Source organism: Aplysia californica, unplaced genomic scaffold (assembly GCF_000002075.1).
Source record: "Aplysia californica isolate F4 #8 unplaced genomic scaffold, AplCal3.0 scaffold00014, whole genome shotgun sequence".
Classification (NCBI taxonomy): Eukaryota; Metazoa; Mollusca; class Gastropoda; order Aplysiida; family Aplysiidae; genus Aplysia; species Aplysia californica.
In genome coordinates this window covers 1,644,793-1,660,951 of record NW_004797284.1, presented here as the reverse complement: position 1 = coordinate 1,660,951, position 16,159 = coordinate 1,644,793, and the positions used below count along the sequence as shown (strand labels likewise).

At 42.3% G+C, this 16,159-nt stretch overlaps 1 protein-coding gene across 8 annotated transcripts in view; it reads left to right on the top strand.

Moving 5' to 3' along the window:
• Positions 1-16,159, top strand: part of LOC101845664 (titin) — a gene marked incomplete at its 5' end in the record, with an annotated part of 180,624 nt that overhangs the window by 116,780 nt on the left and 47,685 nt on the right. For all 8 annotated transcript variants that reach the window (XM_035970907.1, XM_013085006.1, XM_013085002.1 and 5 more), the window contains 2 exon segments: positions 834-920; positions 9,782-11,431. In XM_035970907.1, the coding sequence (XP_035826800.1) occupies positions 834-920; positions 9,782-11,431 (1,737 nt within the window).

Sequence of the window (16,159 nt, the reverse complement as noted above, 5' to 3'; positions counted from 1 at the left end):
CACACACACACACACACACACACACACACACGCACTCGCTAAAGATGTGGAGATGTGACCAAACTGCTTTCTAGGCGATGCGCACTTGTACCTAGGATTATCAAACACACCATGTCTCTGTTTCTTTGTGTATTTTCTCTCTTGTTGTATATCTTTTAACGTAACTATGTATGGTGTGTCCGATATTTCAGCATCTCAGTCACCAAAAATGTTTTCCATTTTCATTGTCTTCACTGTAATATTGTATGTGCATGCTTGCTCATGTATGTTATCCTCATGTTTTTGTGTATTTTTAATCGTTTTCTGTAAGAGTTACTGTGTTCCAAAGGTAACAGATGAAAACGAATTGTTGTTGTCCCAATAGCAAGAAATGTTATTTATTTCTTTAACCTTCATTTTTAAAAACATATTTATCGCTGTGCAGTTATGCACTTTTCATGATTTAGGTATTCGTCAAAAGGGAGTGAGTGTTTTTTGTGTTTTTACAAAAAAAATTCCAATAGGTTTTTGCTTATCATGGTTTTAAAAGGTTGCAGTTTATCTTCCAATCTGGGAACTGAGTTTGAAGGAAGGAGAAAAAGTGGGAGAAAGCCAAAGAAGCATGGAAACGTAGTCTTTTGTGTTGTGTGATAGAAATAATTATTGTATTAGGAGGGTTAGTATATCATTATATTTTATAGGGTTTGGAATGTTATTTTCTAAACTGTGTTAGAACTTAAACTTCTCTGCGAAAAGGAAAAAAAAGAGAATAGTTTGAATATGTTTTTTTAGTTGCCTTAATCTTTGGTGTATGGATTCTAACGTTGAGTGTCCCGCTGGCGGTCTGTCCACAGAAGAGCCCTCGGTGCTGGCGACAGAGAGCAGTATCGCCGAGGCCGCCACTCGACTCGCCTCCGAGGCCACAGACGATTTCGACTCCGGTGTGTAGACGCCCCTCAGTTATTCCTCTTTTCTCTCGTCACTCTTTGTTGCTGATGTTTATATTATTCTAAGGCTATTTAAGTTTCTTCATTATGATTATTGTTATCGTTTCCGTTTGTGGATCTTATTGTGTTTAACGTAAGCGTGCGGTTTTTATTTTTAATTCGTGGTTAATTCGATGGCGGTTAATTGGGTTGGGTTTTTTTCGTCATGGTGGAATAACATAATGGTTTACGTAATGCTAGATGTTCCTTTGTTCTTTGATTTTATTTTTTATTGATTATTTTTAGAATGTGATTGTTTTATGATTTGGCGCTTTGTGTGGTATAAGTTTTATTTTTAAGCGTTCACTTTTGGTTACATGAGAGTTTTTAACCCTCATGGAGCATATTTCTATTTATTCATAATCACCCCCTTCTTTTAAGTCCGTTTCAGTTCATTAATTTATTGAATGGGCTTTAAAGATAAGTTTACTGCATTGTTTGTGTATTGCTTGTATTCTTAAGCATAAGTAATGTACTTCATGTTTTCATCAGTGTCTTGTTTCTTACAATTTGTCTCACTTTATGATATATGCCCCCTACGGATTGATGGTTCTGCCATTGGTTCATGTGGCAGTGATCTTGGCGAAGTTATATGTCTTAGAATTGTGTGTTTTGTCTGTGTCTGTGTCTTATGTGTCTCATCTGCCGGTCTGTGTTAGTTCTTCCTGTTTCTGTTAGGTGTTGTGACTTGGCCCCTTGTTCAGTACAACTGTCTCTGTATATTTTTTGTTTACCCCTCTCTCTCTCTCTCTCTCTCTCTCTCTCTCTCTCTCTCTCTCTCTCTCTCTTTCTCTCTCTCTGCTTGAACTTTATTTCTCAAATGCACGCAGTGAGGTCTTTTCCTCTGATTCTGTAAAAAAAATAATCAACACAAGTCCTGATAGCCGCAGAAAAACGATCTGTTTAGGCATCGTTCATTAAGTGCTCACTTCAGAACAGACCAACTTATCGTTGATTTGTTTATTCAAAATTCAAAAGATTTGGAGAAAGTGGCCTTTTCTGTTTCGCAAATCTTGCTTCAAAACATCAGACCAACGAAATAGCTTCCATTTTCTACCAAATGAAGTTTTGTAGTAAACTGTTGACAGATAGGAGACCAACAACACTCTGCTATCATTATATCTTATTTCTTTGGTATGACACATATATTTAAAGGTTATGTTGGTTTTTTTTCCTTCCTGTAAAACTATCCTTTAATCCAAACCGGCGGTATTCTGAGAGCGACGTTTACCTATCTCTTGTTATAGTCTCGCCCTCGTTTTGTATCTAGCTTGTGTTGTAGTGCGCCTTGTGTCTGTCCTCCTCGTGTGCACTCATGTAGCCCAGAACTCGGGTCCCGTGGACAGCTGCGATCAGGAGAAGGGAAAACCCACCACTACCCCGCCTTTCCCCAATTCCCTTCCCGCTCTTATATATCACACATATATATATATATATATATATTTCCGCCATCATACGTATACATACACATACATTATATTATAATTCCCAAACCTTGCTACTAACCGCTATTATATCACAATGCGCAAGTTTGCGACTTCAACTAAAAAGGTACTGTTATTTTTGTTAAAATTAAGCTATTGGACGTCAAGCCAGACTTCGTGTAAGGAAAAAGACTCCGTAGTTTGCAAAGAGTAAATAATTCTTCACCCAAAAATGCAGTGCGGTCTTTTTTATAGGCCGTTTTGACTTCAATTTCTGTAATTTGGTGCTCTCCAGTACCGTCCGTGTGTGACGCCTTCTCAAGTGCTTAAATGTTGCAGGATTTCGTCGTTTCGCTTCCCTTTTCGCCAAGAAATAATGTAATTTAAGCACATGTGCGTATTGACGAACATCGGTATTGGTCCCATATGAGTAAGCGCCATAACGAGCCGACACGTTGAGGTATACTCGCTTGATCTACAGGAGTAAATTGTCTTTCCCGTTCGTCTATTATAGTAACAGTTTGGCGTCCCTAATATTGCTGTAACAACATCAACTGCTTAAAGTAAGGTTCGCATGCGTTCTAATAGGCGGTTCTGTGTCATCGGAGCGGGTCAGAATATCGGACTTGATGTTCAACGGAATGGAAAGAAGAGTAATCAGTTGTTCTGTAAGAAATAATTACTGACGCAGCGTGTTCATAGACAGATGTCCAGGAATCTCTTTGAAATAATTCTGTAAAACATCGCTGGTTTTTGGTATGTGAAATGTCGCCAAAAATATTCCCACCGATAACGAATCTTGCACTAAGTCTAGAAGCGCCAGGCGTGTCGGGTGATTTTTGCGTTTTGTTCGAAAAGAGCAGAAACTCATTCATATCCGTGCATTCTCTTACAAGAAGAACTAACCCACAACAGAGCGTATGCCGTTCCCGGCACTGTGTGGTTTTAATGAACTCGAGACAAGAAGGAGGGAAAATTAAGTTCCATCTCTACCCAGCCTGCCGTCTCAGATCGCTCGTCCGATGGTTTTACCTCTTTTATTCGCCTACACTTCATATATTTGCCTCTCCCCCCCCCCCCCCCCCCCCAACCAACAAACAAACCCCCCCACGCACTCTCTCTCTCTCTCTCTCTCTCTCTCTCCCCCCCCCCCTCTCACCAAACTGCTGCACCAGCCTAGTACCGCAGGCTTATGTACTTTTTGACACTTTGTTTAGTATGTAGTTGCAAACATCAACACTTTGCAGGCACTGCGCGTGCTGGTCACTACATAATATATGTATAGCTTTATAGCTTCATTTTGCTGTAAACCTCTAAAGTAACGAATAGGCCCTTATACATGTATACTTATTATCCTACAATCTGCAGAGATTACCCCACTACTTGCTTATTGTTCTCTGTATTTTGTAGTAGACTGTTTTAAGTCTTTTGGCTTTTTGTGGTCTTTGAAGTCATGCCAGTTCTGTGTTAAGTATATTTATGCTCAGTCGTATTTGAGTTACATCTCTATTGTGTTGTTACTTTTTTGTTGTGTTGTATTTTTTTTTAAACTTTTTCTTCGTTTTTGTTATTGGTCATTATTTTATATGCATTACTTTGGCGATATGCAATATTTCCTTTGGCAGCATTTCAGTTAATTATTTTTCTTTCATGTTATCCATGCGTTTATTTGCTCATACTGTAGTTGATTAAGTTAGTAAGCTTACTTTTGGAGCTAGAGGTAATGGTTGCACTTAACTGGTTTCTCACACATGTAAACCCGTGTAGTTCACGACCTCGTTGCCGACACGACTTGTAAACACATGGTCACATCCATGCTTCTGTGTTCACTGTGTGTAGACAGACACGCCTCCCTCACTGCCTCCTCCTCTCCCCACCCCTCTCTGTCTCTCTCTGTCTGTCTGTCTGTCTCTCTCTCTCTCTCTCTCTCTCTCTCTCTCTCCTTTCTCTCGTTGAAGCGGCCAGCTTCTCAAATGATGCCAGTAGTGTTGATGGGGGAACGAAGACCGGGTCATCTCTTAACCTCTTTTCTCCTCCAGTGTGCGATGCTGTGTGATCTATTCCCTCACTTTTCTCCCTCCCTAACTCTTTGGGTGTGTGTGCATGGCTGTGTTTTGTGCATATGTTTGACTCTTCCCTCCCACCTCATTATGTCACGCTGGGTTTCGGGAAAAGCGAAAAGTGCCCCTTGCTTGCTCACTATCTCAGTATCGTAGAAGTTGATGGATATAGAGGATGTAAGCTCTTGTTCTGGTCAGCCCTTTCTCACGAGAGGCGGGCACTTTTGCTTGGGGTGGGACCAATGTTTTGTTGACCTATCAATCTCACCGTGTAGTGGTTTCCTGCTATGGAAATTCTGTTGACCATAGAGTTAAAGAGTGTGCATCTCGTTGCTCCATGACTTAAGTGACAACTTAGCGTGTGTTTGATAAAACATTTTGGCTATTGCCACCGCTATTTACCGATTTGCACTCCGTAGTGGCTTCCCTTTAGTATAGTTCTGCTGGTAGTAGAGTTGTAGAATGTGTTGATCGTAACTCCGTTATATGAATGACCATCTCCAATCCATGACAACGAGTCTCAACGATCATTGCCATCTGCTTCAGCTTGATACATTAATAATAAACTATAAAACAGGAGTAGACCGATAATACCCAGTGTTATGATAGTGTTGGATCTGTCAGATTTCTTGTCGTTAAGGTTTTTGTGATTATTCTCCCTTTAAAGTATGCCCTCTTATTGCCCTTAATCAAATTATCTGCTTTCTGGGAACAACGCATTCCTGTCTTTTTATTAAAGAGACAAGTACAGGTTCATATTTAAGCCTCCTCCCCTGGTTTCCGAATCACTTAAAATTGTGTATTGATGATTTTATCTCTTGTATGGGCTTTCTGGTGTATGCGGCTTAATGGTTTGGCTCTTGCTTGGGACATGATAAGTGAATGAGATCAATGCTCAGGTGGAGGAAACAAAACTGAATGTTGCGTCTTTCTGATAGAACGTGGGTCTGTACCGAACAGTCGCATTGGCTGTGACAGGCAGGGAAAAGCAACCTGACTCCTGATTTATCCCAATTGTTTCAATATGGGTGTTCCACGGCATCATCACTAAAATCCTAGCATTAAATTTGTGGGGTGAAAAAAAAAAATCCTGACCAACAAACCCCCCCCCCCCCCCCCCCGTATTGTCCATCATTTCACGGGTTCTCACATTAACAACTGTTTACTTCAAAGTTTTTTGTCTAAACATTACTTTTAATGCGCACATTTCCTCTTTGCGTTTGTGTTAAGGTCACGTTGATTTTTTAAAAACCTCCCTTCTTTCCTTTTATTGACATTTATCTTCACTTTAATTAACTCATCGTGTTTCAACCAGTCGCTCGGTCCCCGTGATTATAGTTGTTTAAGAGATCTGTCTTTGGTAAGAGGTCAATGCACGTTATATATGTATAAGTTCGTATGTATCCCAATCTTGAGAAAGGGTAGTAACAGTTTGAAAACTAAGGCAGGTGGAATTACCTGAAATAGGCGAAATCGAGAGCGGAAAATAGTTCTTTAGTTAGCATACAGGCGGACTTGCCTTGGTGGGGGTGTTCCCGTCGCATTGTGCAGGGTTTTGTTAAATTTCTCACTTAAAATTCTCTTCCCTTCTTACACTCGCTGTATACGTGTCGAAAGGGGCCAATACATCGTTCAGCATCAAATACCCCTTCAAAGGCTCGAGGTTGGTGGTCAAAGTTTGGTCAAAACTTTTAGAGACAGGCTTAGGTTGTCTTTGCTGGGGGGGGGGTTGGAAAAGGGGGAGGGGGGGGGGTGTAAAATGTTTCTTTTTTCCCTATCAGTGCAGCCTCTGTAGAAGTAAGGATTGTTTCTGATATCATTTCACGTTCACCTGCCACCTATCACAGAAAACTGGAAAATCCATTTGATCACTCCTGTCAGCCCATGGTCGTTACTTACAGTAGTTAAAAACGTCGTGTTTGTTCTGCTAATGTTAGAACAAATCCCCAAGGATTGTGTAAGCTTTGTGTTTGTCAATGTCTATGTGAAAGAAATGCCAGTGAAATAAATCTTACGAAATAACACTCTTTTTCACACAGGAGTTTGGTTCTCTTTTTTAAAATCTTATTTAATTTACTTTTGTTGAGGTGTTGGATTAATTTAACACATGTGTGCCCTTTAGTTCTTAGTCTTTACTTGCTTTGGAATATACAGCTCCCTTCTAAAACTTAACACATTCTTAAGCAAACATTATCCTAACTTATGCTGTCTGACTTTTAAGTGATACTATATATTGACCTGGAATGATTTTAGGATTTTTTAAAGTTCTTTTTCTTTTACTTGTATGTTTTCTCTGTTTGTCTTGTTGTTGCCTTGTCTACCATTGACTTCTTTGCTCGCTGTAGTTTCTTTTAGCCTTCTCTTTTTTTTGTTCGCGCATGAACCTTTGAGCGTCTCCTTCGAGATGTAATGGAAAGGAGCAGCCTAGGAATTATCGGAATGATTGAGGTTTTTTAAATTCATCAAATCAAGAGTTTGATTATTGTGGTCAATGCAGAGTAAAAAGTTACAGCTTAACGAAAATGGAATGGTCTTTGCAAAGCAGCATCAGTCTACTGTAGACTGGGATCCGGATGTCTTGATGCATCGAAACCTAGAATTTGATCAAAAGGTTTCTTCTACCAGTGATAGCTCCAGGCTACGGGAATAAAATGACTCCTGACATCCTGACGTGATTGACTCTCGGGATGTAGGTCATTGTGACCTCCACAAAATCAGCTCAGGCAACTCCTTCAAAATGTCAGATATATGTCTAGAAGGGCAGTAAACTCATTCACACCCCTATTCCCTTCCTTTTTGTCCTGAAAAAATAAATAAAGGGTAATAGTCCAAAGTCTGGAAGGAAACAATGCAAACAAGCGCAACAACAGAGCCAGGTTGTGGCCGGAAGTAAAGTGACGCTTTGTGTTGCTCTCTGACCCCTGTCACTTACTGTGAAGTGATGGGTGAGAAACACCTTGGTCTTAAACTGAGTAATTAATGTGGCATAATAGTTCCCATAATTTCCGCCCAGATAATAATTTCTTTTAATACCTAGATATACACAATGTATTGAAGACGACTCGTGGGTCCAGAAGATCGTAAGCAGTCGAGAAAATGTACTGAAAGGAAGCAGATGACAACTTATATGCAACAAACAAACCAACCCCCCCCCCCAAAGATGACAACTTTGCCACTTGGACATGTATCAAAATTGTGTATGTAGTGAATGAACTGTACAGCTTCAGTTCGGATCGAACAAATAGCCACATATACATGTAACATAGAGGAACGCCCTGTGAACGCCAGGCGCCTCTCTCTGTCCGTGCCTACCTGTCTGTCTATCTGTCATTTCAATCCTCCCACCCCAACCCCCCCCCTCTCTCTCTCTCTCTCTCTCTCTCTCTCTCTCTCTCTCTCTTTTTTTTCTCTCTCTCTCTCTCTCTCTCTCCCTCTCTTTTCCAATCTAAAAACGTTAAGTCATAAATCTATCGAGATATGCAATATAAACTTTCATAAGACAGTTAGTAAATTGCACAAAGGTTTACATAGAACAAAAAAGAACAATTTCTCAGTTAGACGACATGCAAACGAATGTTTCTGTCAGACTTTTAGTACAGATATGTTGATTTAGACAGGAACATAGTATTGCATGACAATCGACGAAGACCGAGTCCTAACCATCTAAATTTTAAGTTTTAGGATGGTATGCAACCCTGGACATAATGAGTAGCCCACGTTTAGCTTGATTGCAATTCGATGGGGACAAATCTGGTATGAATTTTCGGCAGTGAATTTTTACTGTTTAGCCCAGGGCATGCACATTTTGCTTTAGATGGCATTTTAAGAGCGTCAATAAAACGGCGTGTTTTTATTTATTTATTTTTAATGAGCTTTTTCTGTCCATTCGTTTTTGAATTCATCATTTCTGTAGTACAGATATTTTCTTTTTTTATTCGCTTGCTGTTTAGCTTGCAGTATTTTTATCTTAGCATGATAGGTATGATTTTTATTGTAGTTCGGTTATTACCTCACGCCCTCATAAACCTAATTTATTCATTTTTTTGCAAGCTCTTATGTCCTCGAAGAAGCACATTGTATGCTGAAATCATGGGTATTGCATGTATCAGGTGTGTCCTTTTGGAGAGAGAGAGAGAGAGGGAGCAGGTGTGTGTGTGTGTGTGTGTGTGTGTGTGTGTGTGTGTGTGTGTTTGTGTGGAGACCCGAGCTGGGAAAGTAGTATCATTTTAGATTTTTTATTTCCTTGAGCTTCATTCAATCATATATCTGGCGCATTTATATTAACTTAAAACGTAAAAACAGGTACATTCACCAGAAGCGAAGACGTTTGCTTGTTAATAGCTCAGTAGGGATATTGACTATGATGTCTACAATCCGAGTGTCAGTTCACTTTCAAAACCTTGGTTAAGTCTGTGACAGACATCCGTGTTGTCTTGGCAGTTTTTTTTTCCATTATTCTGCTTTCTGTCGAAAGAAATGTGAAACTCAAAACAGAAAAAGCCCAAATACATTATGTACTTGGAGGGTAACTAATAGTCTATTTCGAGGACTGGAAATAAAGTCACACCAAAAACAAAAAACAAACCAGTCTGTAGTTTTATCAAATAGTACCCCAGATTCTCCTGTGAAAAAGTTTTTGTTGGCAAACTTCTAACCTCTAAAAGAAAATTGTATTTTTAAATATATTTTTTTTGTTAGTGAATTTGATTGTAACTACAAGGCTTACCCCATGCTTACCCAACCCTGTGCGCTGATAAGACATTAAAGAATTATGACTAGTGAATGCTGCATGTATGCCTGGTTTGATCTCTTGATTGCTATGCTCTAACCAATCTCCTGACGAGGACGTAAGAACTTCTGCATGCGTATGCTATGCTCACCACTTCTTACTAACTTGTTTCATCACACTCTCTCTCTCTCTCTTCTATCTCCCCCCCCCCCCCCCCCACCTCTCTCTCTGAATACTCGCTGGCTGGTTAACTATGAATGGCATTTGGACTGTTTTTGGAACACCCAAAAAATGCATGATAAGGGAACTCTGTGAAAAGTCTTTGGTCTGTGTCTTGGAACTCTTGTTGCATCTCACGAATGATGTGTGCTCTCTGACTCTCACAACCTGTGCCTGTTCGATCACCACTTAAAAGGCCTTGTCTTAGCTGATGTTAGTATTTTTCTTTGTTTTGTCTGTACGTTTTCGTTGTTATCGACTTCCCCTCTTTTAGTTTTGCGGTTTGTTCGTAACCGCCCTCCCCACCACCCCTGTTTGTTTGATTGGTTGTCGCTATTATGCACTCTGAGCACAAGAACCCCGCTATGTGTTACCCATTTTCAGAAGGTCGACGTACAGGCGGGCCGCAGATCGCGCAGGAACAAGACGTTTTGTATTCGAGGGCGGAGGTTGAGAGGGAGGACGCGCCTGAAACGTACACAGTCCCCGCCCTCCACGTGACGTCAGAGCCTTCGAGCCAGATCGTGAGCCCCAGCTCGGAGACTGGCTCCTCCTACCACGAGGAACCATCGCCCGTACCCGAACCCGCCCTGCCTGTGGACTTCCGTGAAGAGGAGCTGGCTTTTGAGAAGCCGGATGGTGGCAGTGTGGATTTTGCGAGTCCCAGCGATGATCTCTACTCTCCTTCCCGGGACACATTTGGCACTAGCATAAGTTATGGGCCTGAGGATGGTTCAGGAGACAAAGAACCAGTACCAAGTTATGACCGTAGCCACGACTCTGATGACAAGAGGCCAATTCCAGGTTCTGGTACCGACGACAGTTCTGACAGAAAACAAGGAGAAGGTGACGGTCAGAGAGACAGTCCTGATGACAGAGAACTGAGTTCTGGGTATGGTCCTGGTGACGATTCTGGCGATAAGACACCTGCAGGAAAGTATGATGCTGACGGTGGTTATGGTGGCAGAAAACAGGTACAAGATGATGATCGTGAAACTGAAGAAGGAGACCGAGAACCAGTAACCGGTGATAGTCGCGAGGATGGCTTTGATGGCAAAGAACCGGTTGCGATCTATGGTCGTGGCGACGACCGTTCTTATGACCAAGGACCAGTTGAAACGTACGATCCCACAGACGATCCTGATGGAGGCAAAGATCCTCGAGAAAGTTTCCGTCCTGAAGACGTTGACGAAAGCCAACAACGGGCTGGAGGTTACGTTCCAGAAGACAGATTTGGAGACAGGGTACCAGGCGATGAGTCCGCTCCTGGTGATAGCTTTGACGACAGGGTCCCAGAGAGATCTATGGATTTGTCTTCTGATGCCGACACATACAGAACTGCCAACCAGTCTCTGGACGATAGCCGGCGACTGGACGAAACTCCAGAATATGTGCTGGGACCATCGGATCTGGAGAAGACACCCCACGGCAAACAGGTAGACAGAGCAGATTCTGAGCTGGACGCCGACAGGACGGTGGTAGTTGCCCCTGGTGATTCCGGTCGTGAGGCTGGACGTGCAGTGGGACTTGGAGAATATGACGAAAGGTCTTTTGAAGATGGAACCCGACCCGACAAACGGTATGGAGAAACGGATGACGGGAACCGTGATGTTGTGGAACCAGATAATGTCACTTTAGTGGGGCAAGCGGGACCAGGAAGATCAGATACGTCGGACGCCCCGAGCGCTGAAGGCAGGAGACTCGGCCCCGACGGGCAACCGGTTCTTGAAGCTCCTGCTTACGACACTGAATTCTACGGCAGTCGCGGGCCGGGAATGACTGCTGGAGGAGTTGTCAGCCAACCGTTTCATGGGACTGTTGACCTGAGTCCGGGTAGGCGTGACCTCACGGCTGTGGTAGGCGACGAGATGTGCATTGATCGCTCAGAAGAAATGATCGCAACTACCACTCGGGTTCTGTCTCGCGAGCAGACGCCAGATCGACCCTTAGGCTTCCAGGTGGCCTTTTCAGCCTCTCCCTTGGCCAACGTGTCCGGGTTCACAGGCTCCTCGATGGGCGAGTCCACCACAGAAGGTACTCTCCCTTGACTTTTATTTAAGTCTCACCTCGTTAGACATCGTAACTCTGCAGTATAGTTATATTATGCATTGTATATATTACGTCTGTAGCTCTGCAAAACGGCTTTTTGTCTTACGTATGTTTTGCTGCATCGTACATCTCTGTCGCTTTCTTTATCATGACTAGTATTAATGTGGCTCATGAAATGTATTTTCTAGATTTCATTTTCTGTTTCACCCATTATTCGAGATGTCTTCGATATGACGCACAAGATTTACTACATTACTCCTTGTAACTGGCACGAGTTATGTACACATTGGTTGTTGTTTTTTGTCTGAAGGTAAGTAATAGCTACATATGTATTACTCTGTGTCGACCGCACCCATGGATGAATTCTCACGCTTTCATTTATGCAAGATCATCTGATCTGTTTTCATCCTTGGCTCTTACTCTTATTCTCGTTTGATTAAGTTTGATGGAGAGTCGTTTGGTGTCCTCAAATGCATGTTGCTGCACATTTGTAATGTCTTTTTTACCACTTCACAACATTTTGTTAGAAGTTGTTGAAGCGTGCTGTTGTTATTTAATTTGAATAAGGGAGGGGGGGGTGCTAACGAAACCTGGCTTTCTGATAAGTTGTTTGTCCTTACCAAGGCACCTTTGGTGTACATTACATCAGTTCTTGCATGTCTCAACTCGCGCTTAGAGCCGGCCTCCCCGATGTCAGGAGTTAGTGAGGGTCGGGTTTTTCTCTTTGCTCGTTGTCAGCTAGCCGTTTTCTACTTACTTGTCTCAAATACAACAAAAGCATAGTTCTAAAGCAAAAAGTGTTTTGAAATATTCAGTGTTCGTCGGGGGGTAAGGAAGGTGTGGCATGAAAGGAAAAATCTTTATCTACGTGTAGCCAGAATCACAAGATTTGAGGAAGATCTGTCGGGAAAAAATAGAAATTTCGACGGAGTACTTAACACCAAGAAAATGGCTGTAACTTCTCAGCAGAATGTCTCTTGGCTACGTGTCGTGGGACAAAAGTCGAGTGTCACAGTCTCGGAGGTTCAAAATGGTTAACGTTCACTGGTCATGCCGTTTGGAATGTGTAGCATGATGTAGATGCAACATGATAACCGGTCACTGTTAAAGGTCTTTATGCATCCAAAGCGGCATCTTAGTCCACATTTTTCTTCTATTCGTTCCTTCTGTGTATCTCATTGCTTCCGAATCCCAACCCTGGCATCTCCACGTCCTCTCCTCTTGTTTCCTCTCCAGCTATGACTTCTCTGAATAATCTTTGCATCCTGGCTGTGACGTCCCCGCTTCGCTCGCTCCCCCCCTCCCCCTCCCTCTCCCCCTCTCTCTCTCTCTCTTTCTCTCTCTCTCTCTCTCTCTCTCTCTCTCTCTCTCTCTCTCTCTCTCTCTCTCTCTCTCTCTCAAGTAAACTCTTTTTGTTACCCTGTGTTGAATGCGTTAAATACGTTCGTATCGTGTTTGAAAAGCTTCGATTCATCTGACTTATATCCCGCACATTTGAGTGGCATCCAACTCTGCATTGCTGTACAATGTACTAAAAAAAAACACTTTCACTCTAGGTTTGATAGAGGTGGAGCTTGGGGGGTGGGGGGTGGTTAAGATAGAGGATTACAATGTATTTTGCTTCTCTTTGCCCTTATTTGCTGTCGCTCTCGGTGTTTTCCGTGGGGTGTACAAACATCAAGATTGATGAAACGTCATCTGCAAATGGCTGTCATCCCTCTCTGTCTACATAATGGCATGTTTCATAAACAACAGTCAGCGATTTATTTTATTCAAGTAGTCTACGTGTTTGGTGTTGCAAGAGATTGAAGTGGGAAGGGGGGTTGGGGGAGAGTTGTCACGATTCTCACCGTCACGCAATATTCGTTGGCATGATCGTAGTGCGGCTGTACATAGGAAAATGTTCCTATTTTGTTTGATATTGCTTTTCTTGCGGGTGGAGGGGGTTATATTGCCTTTTAAGTACTGAAAAGGGAGAAAGGGTAAATTTAGCATGGGGTAGCTAGACACCAGGAGCGATTTGAATAACATCAAGGAGTCACCGACAAGGAATTGCAGAAATATTTTTTTCATTTCGAATTAATTAGAGTGATTTGAGCGTATACAACAGTGAAATAAATATACCAAATCTCTCTCCCTGTTAAAAAAGAGGTAATTAAATGAACTTTGCTCTGAAAGTAGAAGAGTAGTGCTTGGTTACCTGGAGCAACTGTGTAGCAACTAGCAGGCTTGAACAGGACGATACCTATGAAATCGGACCCGTTGCTCTTATAGTTGGATCGTGTCGAAAATGGTGGGAAACCCTACCTAACTTGTCAACGCAAACAACATTATCAACAACAACAGTAACAACAGCAATAGTCTAACGAAAAGACAACAACAACTCTGCAGTGACAACACAACACCACTAGTCCAAGTTACAATATTTTAACTCTAGCGTCAGCACAACACCGATACGAGCTAACTTAACACATGTAAACAGCAACAACACAACTCAGCAACTTTTACAACAACTCAACAGCACCGATAACGTGGCACCATCTACAATAAATGCGCTACACAAACAGTTCAACATGCGGCAACAACCGGCCTAGTGGTTAGGTTCTCGGACTCGCAACCGTAAAGTCGTGGGTTCGAATCCTGTCAGGGGCCCGACGTTGTGTCCTTGGGAAAGGCACTTTACACGAATTTTCCTCACTTCACCCAGGTGGAAATGGGTACCCAGCTATAGACAGTGAAAGATCTTGTCAGTTTGATAGTGTTTGAGCGCGTGAAATCCGCAGCTTGCACTGTATGCTTCCCGGGAAGCTGAGAATGTTTCGGAGTGTTCTATGGTCTGCTGGGGTAATAATATAGTGTAAAGCGCATAGAGCCTGCTGTTGAGCGGGGATATGCGCTATACAAATGATATCTATTATTATTATTATTATTATTATTATTACATCAGAACGGAGAGACTACAGAAACAAGAGCCTCACTGGCATGCAAACGTTTCCAACTCATCAAGGGTGTGAGCCATGACATAAAGATGGTTAATCGCATCAGGTTTTACAACTCCGTGAGTGACACCATGGGAAAGATTGCGTGAGCAGAGAGAATTGGGGGCAGATATATGTGGGTGCAGTGACAGTAGAACGTAGGCCTGGCCTACCTGTAGCCTGTTGTCAGCACCTAATGCATCGTCTTCTCCAGGGTCTGTGGCGTCATACAATGTAGTCTAGTCTAGTCAGTAGTCAGACGTGGGGATGTGTCCTTGAGTGCCATTTCTCGTACCCGTGAGGGACATAATAATACATGTATACAGAGTATACTTTTATACTTTTATTATTCGAGAATCGTCTGTCTGCTTGTGCTGGGATGCATTCCACGCAGCCCAGGGTTGGCCTGACAGGTAGGGTCGAAGCAGCCCACTTTGTACAAGAGTTTAGTGTGATTGTGTTGGTGGGGACAACAACGTCTTGTCCCTTTGTTGTTTTGCTGTTCTTAGAACTTAGAAAGCGAATTACTCTACTCTTGCCCACTGCAGAAGCTTTCGTTAAGAGGTGGGTATTATTGCACTTCTATTCCTCTATACTGTCACTCTCCTTTGTGATTTAATGAACGAAGTGTATTGCCACCACCCCACCCACCCCTCCCCTTTTTTAAAATAGACGCTATCCCGTGCTTTTTCTGTCCTTGCTTTTTTATCACTATGACGGGCTGGTGTACGTGATAAAAGAAATCATTATAAGAAGAAATAGTCCTATACTGTAATAGATTCAAGTTCTGAAACGTTGGTTTTTATGCGCGAGTGCGCTTGTGTAGACGGGACATAGGCATGTTTCTATACTCTCCGTACCAGGATGCGAAAACTAAGTCCATTATTTTTCTGGAAGGATTAGGGGGGGGGGGACATTTACCTGTTGTTGTGTAGCTTCTGGTGGCCGAATAAGACGCGATTTCTTGGCTATGTTATTGTTATACTGTGGATAGGTTTTGTTTGATGGCGTCATTGGTAGATTCTACTTCTTTATTCTATATTTCTCGTTTTGGTAATGTTTTGTGTTGTGCTCGATACTGGTAGTGGAATGAAAGAACATTCTAGCGACGGGTTAATACCTATACCGAGAGTGTGTTTTGAATTCGTGTTTACGCCTTCATAAGACAGTTCTGCGTCAGTGACCTGACCTCTTCAAGGACAGCCTAGCCCATTGTTGTAACATGAAGTGTCTGAACAGTCCAGTCCTTCTCCAACTTCACTTGACTATGTGCAGTGTGAAAGTATTTAGATCTACTTAATTCACTGGTCGGCTCATGCCTGTGTTTGGATTATCTGGCATAAGTGGGGATTGCACGGGGTTTTTTGGGGGTTTTTTTTGTTGTTGTTGGCTACCTCTCTGCGCCGTGGCGGAAGCTTGACAAAGCGAGAAAGGATACTTGCGTTTGTCGTGTAATGTTTTAGTACTTTTAGGCTCTTCTCTGTGCATTCAAAAGACGTGAGTTCGATTCCCACAGAGAAACGGTGTCCAGTGTCTGTCCTTTTGCTGGGGTGTATCCCACACAGAGTTAAAGAGTTCGGTCTGATAAATAGAATCGATGACGAAAGTTAGGTCGATAGAAGCTTCATCATCATATACTTACGATCCATTAAAATGCAAAATTCTTTAATGTCCTTTCTGTATGATTCAACAGTTGCTTTGTTTTGTTTTGTATTTTTTAAGAGAGAGGGGGAGG